This window comes from Centruroides sculpturatus, unplaced genomic scaffold, assembly GCF_000671375.1.
Source record: "Centruroides sculpturatus isolate CEXI.00-Female unplaced genomic scaffold, Cexi_2.0 scaffold112, whole genome shotgun sequence".
In the NCBI taxonomy this organism is placed as follows: Eukaryota; Metazoa; Arthropoda; class Arachnida; order Scorpiones; family Buthidae; genus Centruroides; species Centruroides sculpturatus.
In genome coordinates, this window is record NW_019384367.1 from 734,545 (window position 1) to 753,238 (window position 18,694).

Below are 18,694 nucleotides of genomic sequence, written 5' to 3' on the forward strand. Positions count from 1 at the left end.
TCGGCAGAAGGCGCTGTCACAGTTGAGGAGCGAATTTAACGGAAGAAGTTGAAGAGTAGGGACTAGGGAGTGTTGTCACGTGTTAATTGCCATGTTATTAGAAATCTAATCATTTACAAAGAGTTTTTTTTATATGCCTGTAGTGTGTAATTGTGTTTTTATACTTTAATTAACAATTTGGATAATTGAGCTTATTATTTGAACAATTAATTTTATTTGAACTGGTTCATAAGCCTAAAGTCAGCAATGGGTTGTGCTGTCAGTTCCTCTGCTGACAAAGAGGCAGTCGAGAGATCCAAGAAGATAGATAAAGATTTGAGAGCCGATGGAGAAAGACAAGCCAGAGAAGCTAAACTATTATTATTGGGTGAGTTAACCTTTCATACATAAGCATTTTCCTCATGATTCTCTGCTATGTTATAATAGTAATTAATTGAGATCATTACATAAAAAATTACAATTTGTAAGCTAAATAAATCACCTTTGATAAAATTAAAGCGCATCAAGTTATGTATTAAATCAAAATTTATTGTAATCTGTTTCCTTTAGAAAACTGTCAATTTCTATTGGTATGATGATGAAATAAACAAAAAACTGATTATGAAATTATTATTATTATTAGTATTTTAAAGTAATAACTGAAAATTAGAAAAAGTTTATATAATTTGATATTCAGTTATTAAAGATCATATCTAAGTATAAACATGTTGAATGTTTTGTAATTGAGGACAGTTTCAGTTAATTGCTAAAATATTAAAATATATTGTAAAAAAAACTAAGTAATTGACCCTTTATAAGTTACATATTATATACAAGAAAATAGAAGCAGCCACTTCTCAAATAGTAAGTTTATTGAACAGGTTGTTTTTAAAATGAGTGTAGAACATTTTTTATAACGATTCTTTGGTTATAGATTGAAAAAGTGTGAATTTATAATTGTTAATAATTCAGCTTCACTTTTTTAAGGAAATTACTATATTAGAGATTTATGTATAATGTTATATTAATCTTTGTGTTACATCATAAAAAATCAGAAAAGATAGAATATTAGAATTAAAGATCTGAAATTTTGAATATTCAAAAGTTTTGGTTATTGTAAATATTTCTAAAAGCTATAAAATATTAATTATCAGATAATGTAGTGTTGCATAATACTGTATTTATTTTATAGATTAAAAATAGTATAAATTTTTTTGTTTATGTGATATAAATTCAAGTATTTTAATTAATTTTATAAAAACTATATAAGCCTATTTGAAATATTTGTTTTGAAAAATATCAATTAGAATCTTTAATGTCCTCATTATGTCATTAATTATTTATATTTCTTTTTAGAAAGATAGAAAATCCATTTTTTTAGTTCCGTACAATAAGATTGGCCTTAATAGTTTTTGATTCTGATTAGATAAATGTGAAAAGTTTAACCTAAGTTAAAGTTGTTTAAGCGTATTAGTTTTTGTTAGACATGTCAACATGCCGTCAGTGCTTTTCAGTCTCCAACCATTGGTCTAAGAAATTTTATTTATATGATATTTTAAATGTGACTTCAGGGAAATTCAGGTTTGAGAGTTGATCCTTGACCAGCAACACCGCTTCTTCAGATATTATAGCTCTACTGTGGTCACAAAGTCTTGTACACGTATTGAAATATAAAATAAAACGTAATTGCCATTTTTTCCAGTGGCGAATTACACAACAGGCGCGCACTTAGGGCCTGGTCGTCTCGATGGATCTCAAAACTTACATAGCGAGAAGATAATATACCGATGGCCTATACCTAAAAATTTAGTGAACGTTTAAAAACTGTATATTATAAAGGAAAACTTATTATTTAAGAATTTCATTATCTTTTTAATATAAAAAATACTTTTACATAAAGGATTTTATAATAAAAATTGCGCCTAGGACCTCAAAGGAACATAATCCGCTACTTCTTTTTTTGTCTCTACCCTGTGGATACTAACGAGTAAGAGGAGCCTTTTTTTTCCCATATTCTTTGTAGGTTCGGCTAGGTTTGCGTATACATTCGGAATCAAACTGATCCAAGATTACTCCGATCATTCAAATCCCGCATATAAACGAACAATTGTATAGAGATCTGATCAATCTCTATTCGCGTATACAAACCTCATCTAGAATCAACTGGATCGCGATCAAACCAATCCGAGTGAAAAGTAGGATTGTTTGGATCGGATAAAAAAGATTAAAGATGGCGACCTCTATTCTTAAAATTAAGATGATAGTTGACAGCAAAGAAATATGTTTAAACTGTCTACAACGAAAAGTATTTAAAACTGAATAAATGGTAAGTGAAGACATTATTAAAATATCCGATAAACCGAGATTTAAAAAAGAAGTATTAAGAGACAGTTTTTAGGCCTGTATGGTAAGAATGCCTGCGTGCACTGTCCCATTTTGCCACTATGTAAACAGTTTTATATACGGAGTAAATACAAATCGATCGTATTTGTATACTTTCCACCAACTAATACACACGATAGAAGTGATCTGTATCACGTGACAAAGAGTGATCCGATCTTACAGATCGATCCATCTGAAACGAAAAATATATGCACACAAGGGGAATGGCTGGATAGTGAAGGACGGGACTCAACATATACGGAACAGACCCGATTCCTTATGAGTAATTCCTGGGTTGCTCTCCCAAATTTGATCCCGCATTACCGGAGATTTAAACTTCTTTTCAGTAAATATATATTTAAAACTTTAAAAGTAAACCTAAAAACTAATTTTAATTGCTTTTAATAATTAAAATTAATTAAACCCACTAANATAAAATTTTGTATTATTTTTCTATAGCTTAAATATGTTTAAATGTAAAATTGGTTGACAACATTAGCCTTGAAACTATTGAGAAATTTTAAAATGATTATATAGATGTTAGAATTTAGATTTATACATATTATTTTATCATAAAGTATATTGTTATAAGCTTGCTGAATTGAATAAAATGTCTTTTAAACTATTTCTTAAGGCAAAATTAAGTTCAATAATATATTTATCATGTCATGTATTCTAGCTATAAAATTTTGTTAAATTAGTAATTTAAAATGACACTGCAAACATGATAAATATATAATGGAAATTGTTTTAGGTTTTTGTTGAAGTGTAAAACGTGATTTAGGTTTAAAGTAAATTATTTTAGACAATAAATCAATCTGAATTTTTCAGATAGATTGAGATACAAAGTTCAAGATTTTGTTGATTTAGCCATTGATATTACTATAAATGGAAAAAAGTGCTAATCTAACTTTATGTAGTATATTGGTTTAAAATAATGTCATTCATTACTTGTGAAATATATAATTTTGTAAAATATTTAATTATACAGGAAGTTTGAAAGTATAATGAGATCATACAATAATTACAAATTCTTTAGATCTTTTAAAATTATAATGTAATGAATATATAAAATTATAACTTCTGTTCAGTAGTTCAAAATTATTTTTGCTACTAAATTTAATACTTTTACAAGCAAAAATATATATTATTTATCAATGTGTATTTTAAAAACTTTAAATTTTTATCTCACTAAACTCTTATCCTAGTAAATGCTTATCCAGGAAGTGATGTCATTCATTTAATAGGAAACTTTTAGAAGGAAATTCTGAATATAGTCTCCTTGTTATGTTTTAAGTGATGAAAATTTTTTAAAATAAAATAATCAGTATATTATAATAATTTATACCATTTTGCTATCTAATGATGAATCAAGAAATTGCTTAATATTTAATTTTTAAACTAAAAATATTTTCTTATTCATATTTGTTTAAATTTAAAATTATGTTGTATCATCATTAGCTTATAATGCAGTTTTGTTAGACAGATATTTATGAACCATGTATATACATATAAGTTTCTTTTTATTTCATTAATTCACACTACCAGTTTTTTATTTGTAATACCTGCAGTGAAAAATGACTCATCCACCTACTGTTAAGATTGCACTTTAAGTTTGTCCCTGGCCTTAGTAGGGTTAAATCCCCACCCATTTCAAGGGGAGGACAACGGTCGTAGTTCCACCAGCTGCTTGATGATTATTCTTTAGTCCTTGAGCTTTACTAACGGTCTTGTCTCAGAAATTTAAATTTTTTTTTTCATGTAGATTAATGTACAATAGAAAAAATAAAAAACTTGGTGTCGAATTTCTAAAAAAAGATCTTAGAAATGATTTATTCTTCAGTTATACATATATATATTTTTTAAATGTTGATAAATTTTAATTTTTTTAATCTTATTTAATAACTATTTTGATATATTATTATTCTGTTTCTAGCTTTTAAAATGCTTACTAGGAAATGATTTCCTGTCTGACTTCCTCCGGATGAGAAACGTTTTCAGGATTCTCCGGCAGAATTTTTATTTAAACACTTTTTATATTTTATTATTATTTCAAAAACGTTTTAGGTTTAGTCTGTTACGTTCGATTGAGCGCTTATCTACTTTTTGAAATATCGCAACATATATCGTTTTCGTCTACAGATAATTCATTCCATACAAAACTTTCCCAGTCAAATATGATGACTTTGAATTCCCCCGAATCGAATCTAGAGGCGGCCATTGTTTCATTCTTACTCACGTCCTGTTTGATGTGACTTGTTTATTATACAGAACGAAGAGTCGCGACTATCATATGTCTTTAGAGTATTTTCTTTCAAACATGTGTTCTGAAATAACATCACATTCTCATCGGTAAAATGGTTTCATGCAGTCAACATTTTTTCGATGAAATTTTTTTTTAAACTTTGAATTTTGCCGGAAAATTCATTTTATTTTCGTTCGAACTATACCGGAGACACGGAACGTTTTAGTTTCGCACGGTTACTGATGTACTTACAATATTGAATAGTTGACCGATAGAAACAGTCAACCATTAAGAAATTTATATAAAAAAAATTTTGATGATAAATAAATATAAAATATTTTAAAATCCTCCTCTCATCACAGATAAGAACTATCGAAACCGCTCCCGTAATCTAATTATTCAGATAATTTGTAATAATAATAATTTCGTCATCATTCCTCCATATTTATTTATTTCTCACGGAATTAGGATTCGATGGTGCAAACAAAATTTTTGCACAGTTCAATGCATAGATTCAATGTGACTTTGGAAAAAAATAGATTTATTTTCCGATTTAACAGTGCAGATTATGATAGGTGTATCTTATATTAAAAAAAAAGAACATTAAAAAAGTTTACAGAGTTTGCTAGACAACCACCCACATTGGTGGTGGTTTTTAGTTTTAGGTTACTGGAAGAGTAACACGTGGTCTGTGATAAGATAACATTAACGGTCATTTAGGACTTGTAGAATGATCTTGGTTCTTCCCACAGATGGGATTAGAAGTATTCGTATAACAGCTCTCTCATCAATTATATTTTATGACCGACTCATAGGAATTTGATTTATTTATATATATATATATCAATTTTTTTCGTAATCGCAACAAATTAGAACATATAAAATTCAAATACATAACGAATATATCCCCCCGTTCTGTTTTTCTCCTAAATTAATTAATAATTTTTATGGCGCTAAAAGTAACATACTTCAAACGAATGTTGCAAATTGCAGGAATGAAAAATTTTAACGAAAAAATTTTATAGCAAAAAATAATCCTTTCTGAGTTTACTTTTGATATGGTTGCATCGAATAACTATTTTTCCTTCTCCAATTAAGAAATTGATCTGGTTGTCTCGGTTCCCATGCCGTTCGGGGAAAATTTACTGCTGTCGGCATTTCTTTTTTTATTTAAGTCGGTCGATCACCATATTTTTCCCAAGGGTCGCTTATATTGCTGGAAAAAGCTTGCTAATGTCACGTGTGTTCTACTTCGTTTTGACTTATATCGAGGTAAATGATATCAAGTGTTGAAAAGTGAATGTAATGAATATAAATGTTTTCTAGTCTGCATTTTTTAAAATTAAATAAACAATTTGTAAAAAAGAAATTTACCAAATTAATATATAAAGACAGGTTAATTTGCAATATTAGTTTTCTAAAATAATAAATTTATTTTATAGAAATATTTATCTTTTCAGTTGCATTAACAAAGGATAAATCTGTGTAAATAGAAACTGACAGATCATTAATTTTGTAAAAGATCTAATATTCTGTCTTTAATATTATTATTATAAATGGAAGTGGGTATCCTCATGGTGTTTTGGTAATTAGTTTAACACATGTTAACAATATTTTAATTAGAATTATTGTACTTCAGTTTTATCCCCATTATTTTCGTTTCTATACAATAAAGTGTTGATAATTTCTTCTGTATATGTAAACTGGATTTAATTGTTTTAATGCAAATGATAAAATCTAGTTTAAATGAATCTTTGAATTTTAACTGAAGAAACAATTTGACAGTATTTTTATTTCTTTGTTTTTTTTATACTGCTTGTTTATTAAGCAATAAATATAGTTTAATAAATTTATCAAAATATAATAAATTATGAAGTAAAGAGTATATACATATAAGTTTTTTTTTATTTCATTAATTCACACTACCAGTTTTTTATTTGTAATACCTGCAGTGAAAAATGACTCATCCACCTACTGTTAAGATTGCACTTTAAGTTTGTCCCTGGCCTTAGTAGGGTTAAATCCCCACCCATTTCAAGGGGAGGACAACGGTCGTAGTTCCACCAGCTGCTTGATGATTATTCTTTAGTCCTTGAGCTTTACTAACGGTCTTGTCTCAGAAATTTAAATTTTTTTTTTCATGTAGATTAATGTACAATAGAAAAAATAAAAAACTTGGTGTCGAATTTCTAAAAAAAGATCTTAGAAATGATTTATTCTTCAGTTATACATATATATATTTTTTAAATGTTGATAAATTTTAATTTTTTTAATCTTATTTAATAACTATTTTGATATATTATTATTCTGTTTCTAGCTTTTAAAATGCTTACTAGGAAATGATTTCCTGTCTGACTTCCTCCGGATGAGAAACGTTTTCAGGATTCTCCGGCAGAATTTTTATTTAAACACTTTTTATATTTTATTATTATTTCAAAAACGTTTTAGGTTTAGTCTGTTACGTTCGATTGAGCGCTTATCTACTTTTTGAAATATCGCAACATATATCGTTTTCGTCTACAGATAATTCATTCCATACAAAACTTTCCCAGTCAAATATGATGACTTTGAATTCCCCCGAATCGAATCTAGAGGCGGCCATTGTTTCATTCTTACTCACGTCCTGTTTGATGTGACTTGTTTATTATACAGAACGAAGAGTCGCGACTATCATATGTCTTTAGAGTATTTTCTTTCAAACATGTGTTCTGAAATAACATCACATTCTCATCGGTAAAATGGTTTCATGCAGTCAACATTTTTTCGATGAAATTTTTTTTTAAACTTTGAATTTTGCCGGAAAATTCATTTTATTTTCGTTCGAACTATACCGGAGACACGGAACGTTTTAGTTTCGCACGGTTACTGATGTACTTACAATATTGAATAGTTGACCGATAGAAACAGTCAACCATTAAGAAATTTATATAAAAAAAATTTTGATGATAAATAAATATAAAATATTTTAAAATCCTCCTCTCATCACAGATAAGAACTATCGAAACCGCTCCCGTAATCTAATTATTCAGATAATTTGTAATAATAATAATTTCGTCATCATTCCTCCATATTTATTTATTTCTCACGGAATTAGGATTCGATGGTGCAAACAAAATTTTTGCACAGTTCAATGCATAGATTCAATGTGACTTTGGAAAAAAATAGATTTATTTTCCGATTTAACAGTGCAGATTATGATAGGTGTATCTTATATTAAAAAAAAAGAACATTAAAAAAGTTTACAGAGTTTGCTAGACAACCACCCACATTGGTGGTGGTTTTTAGTTTTAGGTTACTGGAAGAGTAACACGTGGTCTGTGATAAGATAACATTAACGGTCATTTAGGACTTGTAGAATGATCTTGGTTCTTCCCACAGATGGGATTAGAAGTATTCGTATAACAGCTCTCTCATCAATTATATTTTATGACCGACTCATAGGAATTTGATTTATTTATNTGGTAATTTATGGCTTATTAATTCATTTTAAAAATATAAATTGAATAATTTAATAGATTTTAGATTTAGAAATATATTTTTGTTAATCAACAAAATCATTCTAAATGGTTTTTAACTATTTACAAATTCATCAAAAATTTCAAGAGATGTATCTACAATTTTAAATGTTTTATTTTAAGACATTCATATAATATTTCTATAACATAAAATTCCTGACAAAACATTTTCAATAATGCAATTATATATTAAACAATATTTTAAACTTTTATAGTTCTTAATACTAAGAAAATTTTGTTAATTAAATTTGAAATATAACAAAGTTTCCATTGAATTAAATAGCCATTTATGTTGTATATTCAGGGTTCCTACACACCTGGAAAGTCAGGGATTTCAGAAAATGTAATGAAATGTCAAGAAATTTGTCAAAAAGTCGGGGAATTTGTCTTCTGGATGCCTTATTGATTTTGTTGCTGACAATATGCTTGACTAAGTGTAGCCGTCTGCAGGCAGTTTAGGTGGTGCAATACAACTTATGAAAAAGGGGTGCAGAATATTTTCAGGACCCATAATTTCTCCCAAGCATACAAAAATTTACAAAATATAAAAAAATGATAAATAATTTTACTTTAAATGGTATTATTTATCATTCTTCATTTTATTAATTTTGACTGCATAACAAAACAGTTTCTAATTTTTTTTCTAGTTTATTAATATTTTATAAGGTTTAATAATTTTATTAAGAGATAAATTTAATAAATATATACTTTTGTACCTGGATTATACAGGATTTGTTAATGAATAATAAATAAATAATTGCTTTTTTCTTTTTTTTCAAAGCCATGTAAATTTATGGTTGTGGATTAATCACAATAAACTACTTTAAAAATAAAATGTTTTATTAAATTAGTTTCATTAGTTCAGCAATTATAAAAAATGTATAATCGTTAATTATAAAAAATAACTAATTAAAAAGTTGGAGAAGCAATAGTGTATATTCATAGTAAGTCAATTTCTGTTTTATTTTGTCAATATGAGGGTGAGGGTCACGGAATGTCATGGAATTTAAAACAAAAATTTGAGTAGGAACCCTGTATATTATTAATTGCAATTGTGTAGGAATGAGCAGTAGAAAGATCTAAGATAAAATACTGAAATTACTGTGTTGGAAAATCTGTGTGAAGATAAAATAAAATTTAAAGAATTTCTTGAAAATTTTCCTTACATATAGGTATTTGTATCAGAGATGAGAACTTCAATTTGTTTTTTCTTAAGAAATAAATATACTGGTAATTTTTAAAATGAGATTTGATGTTGTTATGATGGTATTATGTAAATTTTTAACATTTTAATCTGTTTAATCTTTAAATTTTTTTTCTGTTTTGCTCTCTAATTAATATAACTAAAGGTGGTTGAATGAACTAAAAGCATTTAGCTCTTCCTCCATAAAAATGTTTATTATATAAATATATTGCAATCATGCAAAGAAATAGATTCTAAAAATATCCATAATATAAGATATAATTTTTTTAGAAATACAGTACATTAGTGTAATTTATTGCAAAAATGAAGTTATGATGTTTATCAGTTTATAATACAGTACTTTGTAAATCAATAAAGCTATAATTTAATCTTGTAATTAAATATCAAAAATTTCCAAAATATTTTAGGTCAATAAGTTCAACTATAATCTGGTAAATTGCAGTGGTTTTGGCATTTACTTAATTCTTGATTTTTAAGTTATTAAAGAAGTTTATCATCAGTTTAACATCTGTTTATCAAATAAATATTTTTATAAATTACTTATTATGATTTAACAATTTTTTTACAAAAAATTTAAATCTTTGATTGTCCATTTTTGAAACATCCCAATCTCAGATATTTAATATTTTAATGAAAATAAAATATTGTTGTTTGTGAACATAAACTTATTGGCTTTGTTGTGTTTTTGATGATTTATATAGATTATGAGGTGCAGTAAATAGTCAGAAATGCAATAATTATCAGTTAAAATCGTAGACCTAATTTTAAAGTTGCATCATATCCTATCATTTCATGAAACATTTTATATTGTTATGACAAGTGAAAATGATGATTAATTTTTTAAAAGTCTTTAAATTAAGATATTTAGTAAATATATAATTTGAAATAATTGGCAAATTATGAATTTAGTTTTTATAAGTAAAGTTATGATACCAAAATATGGTAGATTTCTAAGACTGCATTAATGTTTTGTGTTTCCAATATAAATACAAAAAATTATTACAAAGTTTAAAAAAATTAAAATTCTACAAGTTAAAACTTGTGGTATAACAAAATCAGTGTGTCCCAAAGTATGATTTGTGACTCAATACTTATGTACAAAAAAAAATGTTGATTCTTAGAAAACTTAAAAGCTAGAACACATGTAAATAAATTTCTAATAATAAATTTCTAATAATAAAATAGTTTCAAAAACATTAAATTTATTATTTAAATAAAATTTTTTATTTTATATAGGCTTATACATAATTGCATAGTGTTATGCAATAATTCTGAACTTGGTAAGATGATAATTGTGATGCAAATTGTTGTGCATGTCTGATGTGTTTGAATTTATATTAGTTGGGTTGGGTTCAAGAAAACTTATTGAAAACTTTAGTCAATAGGTGAAAAAGTTTAGAATAACTAGAATAGCCTTTTCAAAAGAATTTATTCTAATGAAAGAATAAAATTTAATTTACATTCTGAATATTATTTTAAAATTCTTTATAAAAATTTTAAATTGTGGTTCTGAATTTAATCTATGAATTTTAAAAGTATTTTTTTTTTTTTTTTAACAATAAGTTCTGAGAGTTTATTTATCACTTTTTTAAGAATGTTACTACATGTTTTAATTAATAATTTGTTAATGTATTATTGAAAATATTTAATAAAATGTGATTTAGGGAATACAATGTAATCATTTAATTTTCTCTTATGTACATAAGTTTTAAATTTTGGAATTATTCCTCCAAATTTAAAAAAAATATATGAATTTTTCAAATTTTGAAAGTAAATTAACTTTTATTAAGTTTTTGTTGAATATTTTATTGAATTAATGCCAAAGATAATTAATAAAAGCTTTGAAATTATTGGATTCTAGTTGATTATACTTAACATTGTTCTAAAATTGGTTACTGTTGTTTATTTTCAATGTTTTGAATTAATAAAATCAGTACATTCTTATAACAAATATATAGATAGTAAAAAATACAAAAATTCTAAATATAAAATCAATTTCAAAACAGAAAAAAATCACAGTATCTAATTTTAGAACAATATATTATAATAGTCTTGTAACATTATACTCCATTTCTTCACAGAAAACTTCAAATTGTCCAACAATAATTAGTTTTGAGAAGATATCAATTTATTTTGATGTATAAATTCTCAAAAAAATGTTTAATCTCATTTTCAGATCAATAGCCTAAAAAGATAAAAATTAATCATAGAACAATAGAATTATTTCTAAAATATGTTTGTGCCTATCTTTGAATCAATTATTAATTTTTTGGAAATTTTTAAAATTTGAATGTTTCTTAATGTTTGCTTTTAATTATAGTACTGTTCTACATTCATTTTTTTATTTTTTGAGCATTTGATCTATTAGATGTACAGTACAGGTACAATATTTTAAAAATATTTAATCAGAATAAACCAATAACATTCCTTGAGTTATTTAACAATTTTTAAATATATGATATTTAACAAACACATTTCAAACATTGTATAATATGCATCCATTATATAATATAGAAATTTATCTGAAATTTATTCAGATACTTTATGCTCTTTATATATACAGTATATATATTTTTTTCTTTTTTTCTGCTATTATTATAGAATTTAAAGTGAATTTATTTAAAGTTTTCATATTGATAAAACTAAAAAGTAAACATAATTAAGAAAATTTCATATATAATTGTTAATTGTGGCAAATTTTTAATTATATAATCACATACATTATTATTTAATTTAAATAGACTTCATTGACATTATGTGTAGTATTTTGACCCACATTTTAGATAACTTTCATGACATAGGGAATACTGAGTTAGTTAATGAGGATATCCTGCGTAAAGGAAGAAAAGCAATATAGGTAGTGAGGAAAATTAAACTTCTACCTTAAATCACTTAATTTTAGGTTGTCTGATGCTATAAACAATTTTATATTTTTCTATATAATATATATTATAATACTTTTAAAATTAAGATTTTTTTTCATAAACAAAAAGTTTAGCTTCAATTAAATCTTTTTGATTTTATTATTTAATTTGGATGTTTTAATATTTAATCATTATGTTTAATGAATATTATTATAAATGAATAGAACTATAAAAAATTAAGAGTTATTTTTAATTAAAATAAACAAATAATAAGCATTCATAGCTTAAAATATTCTAATATAGATTTTATATAAAATTAAAATTTCTGATGATTTGTAATGATTATTTACATAAAATTAATTTTTTTTACTTTAAAAATAATAATTTAAATTTCTTATTCCAAAAACATTTATGACTTACATTTTAGTCTTTTTTTTTTAAACTCCTCTTAAGGTTTTTATAAAAAAAAAAAACATGAAAAAATTGGAGAAAACTTAATTTTAATAAAATTTGTTTCAACTTTATATGAAACAGAGTAATATATTATAAATTACTTTTTATAACAAAAAGAAATACAGCTGTCCCTTGATAATCCGACAGGTATGGGACCAAAGGGATGTCAGATTACCGAAAGTGATTACATATTCGGCATTGTTTTGCTAGCAGTAGCCTACAATATTCCCTACTCCAACTGTTTGAACAGAACTGCTCACGGAAAACACATGAAATGTGTGTCATCGTGTAAGAATTGGGTGGGGATATTCACGTCATGACATGCTTCTGTGCGAGCAGACACGTAACGGGAACGGGTACCTTGACGGGAGGTGCGTTGGACTACTGAGCATGTCGGATTACAAAACGTCTGACTATCAAGGGACAGCTGTAATTTAGTGACTAGTACTTCATCTTTTATATTAATTTTGAAAGCTACAGCTGAATAGATTTAATACAGTTTGTAAAAATGTTTATATTTAAAAAGGAACTCCACACCTTCCATTCTTTTTCCAGCAAAAATTTTAATAGGACAAATGTTTTTGGCCTCTATGGGGCTTGCATTAGGTTTTCCAACTACAGTGAGTGATTGGTTAATGAACATAATCTGTTCCAAGACTTTGTTCGCTATCCGAATTGTTCGTTAACTGATTATCGATCTAATGTAGGTTTTTATGGGAATTTGATTAATTCGTTCTGGAGACTCCAAAAAATAAATATATACTTTCTTACTACATTTATATGTAATAGTAAAAATACATATATACACAGTCTTGCATTTTCATTAGTCATGTTTTTCCGTTTATGGGGGTTAAAGAATCTGTCCAATGTCAATTGCTTTTCTCTCTTCTTCAGGATTTTTCGGAAATAATTAATAGCATTGTAACTGTAGAGATCTCCAAGCCTATTAACCTCATTCTGGTTTGGATGTCTTTTGGATGACCGTTGTTCTGACATCATCCCACCTCTTCAAAAGATCTTTAATAGCAGATATCAGCATTGGTCCTCTTTCATCTTCTCCTTTTTTAAAAGAAAACACATCTTTTTGAGTTTCTTTGTGTTCTTCATTTAAGAGTTCTTGGAGTTTTTCTGTCGTCACATCAGTTTTAGGTTCCATTATGAGCTCTTCAATGCTCTTTATTTCTCAGATGTGATTTTCATTATTCTTTTAGCTGCTTCAGACTTCTTAATATATCTTTCATAGCTAAGATTGTGCCTGCTGTAGACCTGTTCAAGCCATACTGTCTAGCAACATCAGACATCTTGTGCCCACTCTCTATCTTGGCTGTTATCTCATGCTTGGTTTCTATGATGAGCACATTTCTGACACTCCACTCTTTAGGCTGCATAATATTATCAGTTTCTTTTTTAAATAAAAAATTCAGAGAACAGAAATCAACTAGTGCACTATTTGGTATTTGGCCTATTCAGCTACTTTTTTAATATTTGGTATTAGGCCGAATAGTATGCAACATTCAGCTGAATATCAAATATTAAAAAAAAAACAATGCACATATTACTCAAAAACATATTTATTTTTATCACAAATTATTACATTTAATACTTAAAATCTATCAGTGGTAAGTTGTGATGAATGAAAACAATTTTTTAGCATTTGATGATAGCAAACAATTGTGCTTTTCCTCATAAACTATATCTGCTTCTGAAAATAGCCTCTCACTATATACACTACTGCCAGGAGATGATAGATAAATCTTAGCGAATTCTGTCAGGCTTGGATACTGTTTTGCATAATAACTGTGTCGCAGGCTGTGTATCAGAAGTATGTGCACAGAAGTGATGTAATCAGTGAGATTCATTGTTTAATTGTGAAAGTACAAGAAAATCATTTTGTGCACCGAAAACTGGTGACTATCCAAAGTTAGAAGAAAAACTACAAAATTTTGTGAAACACATGTGCAATAGGTGTATGCCCATGACTGGAAATTCTCCAAGCAAAAGCCAAAGATCTCACGAGAGAATGTGGAATTCCACAGCAAGAATTCAAAGCAAGTTGTGGTTGGGCATCCTGCTTCATGAAAAGAGCAGGATTCTTCATAAGACATTAAACCTCCATTGTTCAAAAATTACCCACCAATTACAAAGCCAAGCTGGTCCAGTTTCGGAGACATGTTATCAATTTAAGAAAACAGAGTAAATTCCTAATAAGTCAAATTGGGAATGCAAATGAGACACCAATTTACTTTGATATGCCAAGCAATACATCTGTCCATCAAAAAGGAGAAAAGCAAGTATTGATTAGGTCAGGGGGAAATGAAAAGCAAAGAATCACAATCATGCTGGCATGCACAGCAGATGATTGTAAGTTGCCACCATAAATGAAGCAGAAAACAATCCCTAAAGATTAAACTTTTCCAAAAGATGTTATTCAATGTCATAAGAAAGGCTGGATGAACAATGAGCTTATGCTTGACTGGTTAAAAACAGTACAGCTACATTAACCGGGAGCATTGCTAAAACTACTGTAAATTTTAGTGATGGATGCATTCAAGGAACACCTCATAGATGATGTTAAAAATCTTCTAGGGGAAAACAAGAGCACTCTTGTGATGATTCCTGGAGAATGACATCACAATTACAGTCCTTGGACATATGTATCAACAAGTCATTTAAAGATTTTGTGAGGAAATTGTATGCTGACTGGCTTAACTCCGAAAATTGTGAAGTGACCATAACTGGCTACATCAAACGAGCTAAAGCTTCACAGATTGACACATGGGTATCAGTTGCATGGATCAGAGGATGATGCTTTGTGGAGTGAGAGTGAAAAAGAGGAGAGTATTAATGAAGCTTCAGAGGGTGAGTCTGAGTAGACAAAAGGTGATAGCGTCAAGAAAACATGGTTGTTTGCCTAAATACGTGCATTTGATAATATTTTATTTGTGATTAAATGAAATAAAATTAGAATTGTATTAATAAATCTAATTTTCTTTATTTTGATCTTTAAAGTCACACCTCATCCTAAATGTGAGATCATCTTATACGTGAGTAAATACAACATTTTATAATTCTTAATGTTCAATATTTTTGTCCTATTGTTATCTTATCAATTTTTTAAAATGAATTTTAATTGCTTTTTTACACTTATACCATTTATATACTTTATGTGTAGGGTTATACTGTGAAATGGGAGGTGAAAATCTACATATTATATACATGACATTTCCAATTGTAAAAATTAAATAAATAAATAGACAGATACATTATAGAAGAGTATATTCCAAAATCTTCGAATATCTGACCCAATTCCTTATCTAAGCAGAAATGCTTACTTGTTATGTATTTGACACATTTGTCAAATACACGACAAATATTTGACATATATAGTCACATTTGGAAAAGACATACAAGCCAAAATAAAATAACAAAACTGATATTTACTACATTTCAGATTGTATGATTCATTTCAATACACCTCTCAATATTCATCTGAATAAACTTCTTAAAGACAGGATGAGGAAAAAAAATGGGACGACTGTATTGCTAATGAGAATGAAGAATTTACAAAGTTCAGAAACAAAAAAATCATGTTCCTGTGAGGAAGTCTCAAAATGGGTTTGCAATATGTAAAGCAACATAGTTGTGAGGTTGTTGTTTGAGCAAAATAGGTTATGCATACATCAAACAGTTCATCTTATGCATTCTAGACTCTAAGAGTATGTAGAGATGTGTACCAGAACTACTGGACTTTGTGGAGGATCTGCTAGAAGGCAGGTATAAATGTGACAGTGACTTGGAAGATATGAGTAAAACTAATTCAAACAGTGAATCTGGTAAAGAAAATGAAATTTCTGTTGTTTTAGAGTTCTCAGGTCAATGATAAAATTAAAATGCAGTGTGTAAAATATTTTAATAATATAGTTTTTAGTTTACAATAATATTAATAACCCTAAAGAACCTTTACTTCTGATGACAAAACTTTAATAAATCGTCAAACAAACAGGAAAGTGCATCAATTTTAAGGATGGTAACATGTTATCGTATGCCTGGCGTTACTTGTGTGAGATGCATGGCAACTCTAACACATACTGAACTTATATTATTTACTGGCATGCTGCACCCTCAAATAATAATTACACAGGGATTGCATTATATGTATATGGTGAAATTGTGTATTTGCAACCACAAGTCTTTGTTTTATATGCTCAAAATGTTTTAAATTTAATATTCACAAACATTCTATTCCTAGCATTCTGGTTTTGGAATTGTTTTATAACCTGGAGCAGACCTTCGGTAAGATTGAAAGTGTTCATTTGATGATTATTAGTTTTATCACTAGAAGTAAAGGTTCTTTAGGGTTATTATTAGTACCAGTAATGTGAGGCCCTGGGCTGAGATGAAAAACATTCTTTTAACCATATATCCAAACGAAAATGAATATTAATCTTTGCAATTAATTAAAATTAAGGGAACTAAATTAAAGAAAAAGGAAAAAAATAAAATTATTTTAATATTAAAATCACATGGTAAAAAAGAAGAAAAATTAGTAAATTAAATTCTTTATAAGACAAGATGAACAAAAAAGAAAATGTTGGTTAAGGTACAAGGTTCGTTCAACACAGAACGAAAGACAGTGTCAAATTGTATTAATAAACAATCGTCTTTCTCGGGAACCAATCTGGTCCAATTTCACCTGGTAACAGAAAAATTGGAGGACTGAGAAAGAGAATTAAAGTAGCAATTTGTGAGACTACAAGATATTTAAGCCCAGACCACAAGGACACTTCATTCTTTGCTGTGATGTCCTGTGAGGCTATGTTCCTCACTGGGGTGTTTCCTGCAAGGTTGCATTTTCGTTGTTGATGTATCCTCCGAAAGTTATAGACCTTTGTTGAGAGAAACTTCGGAAATTCTGATCTGCATTCACTGGACATTGTTTCCTGTTCAAGAACTGGACTTAGAATGCAACATCTGGTCAGCGAATGCAACATCTGGTCAGCTTCGTTGCTGGACTTTCCTCCTCTTCTTTTGAAGACTATGCATCAAAATCAACAGGGGCTTCAACCCTTTATGAAAAGTACTATTGACTTTTACTGTAAGTTAATTGTATAATAAATGGGTTGTGTTGTTTGTAAACGAGGCATCAATCTCTGACTCAACTGCTCACACATGTCATTGATTGTTACTGTTTGGCAGTCCAGATGGCAAATAGAGATAACAATATACAGGTATGCCTCGCGTTACGTCGGTAATTGGTTGGTAATTGGTAAAGGAGAGGCGACGTAAGTCGAATTTACTTGTCTTCAAATCTACTTGTCACTAGGCTAAACCATAAATTACCATTCCCGGTTCTGTATTTTATTTATTAATGCATTTTTAATAATATATGGTTAATAAGGATCTATTTTAAGCTTACAAACAAATAAATTTTAGTTTTTAATATAGTACAAAAAAAGTAATCAAAATTTATAGTACAAAAGTAATCAAAAAAAGTAATCAAAATTCATTATTCATTTATTATTCATTTATGATTTTATGTGCTTTAAGCGCTTTTCTAGTGATATTATGACTTCAATATTTGTGGTGGACAGACGTAAAGTTGAATAAAATGACTTAAACTTGATTTTTATTTTTCCATATACTTTTTTGACAAACGACGTATAATCAGGAACGACGTAACTCAAAACGACGTAAGTCAAGGTATACCTGTATCTCATAACTATTATTTCGTTTTGAAATATTCCCCCTTTTCAGACCCTTCACAGTGATTAAGTTAGAAGATATCTTTAAATAATATTAACATTAGACATAAAAGTAGAGTTAAAGTTTCTTATGAGCTTGTGATCTCCCAAACTGGTTGTTCCTTAGCCAGATGACATTTATGGGATATAAATCTTGTAAAAATGCAAATACTATGGATTTATGCATTTCTTTGTAGAATCTTAATTTATATCAGTTATGAATGATTTTTATATGCATTATTGTAAAATATTTAATCAATATCATACATTTTTTTATGTGATAGTGTTTGTTTTTTTGTTTGAGTTATAGG

At 27.7% G+C, this 18,694-nt stretch overlaps 1 protein-coding gene across 2 annotated transcripts in view; it reads left to right on the plus strand.

The window, feature by feature from the left end:
• The window catches only part of LOC111612958 (guanine nucleotide-binding protein G(i) subunit alpha-like), a 60,415-nt gene continuing 41,721 nt past the window's right edge, over window positions 1-18,694 (plus strand). For both annotated transcript variants that reach the window (XM_023354261.1, XM_023354253.1), the window contains exon 1: window positions 1-367. In XM_023354261.1, coding sequence (XP_023210029.1) covers window positions 247-367 — 121 coding nt within the window. In that variant the 5' untranslated portion in view covers window positions 1-246. The remainder of the gene's footprint in view (window positions 368-18,694) is intronic.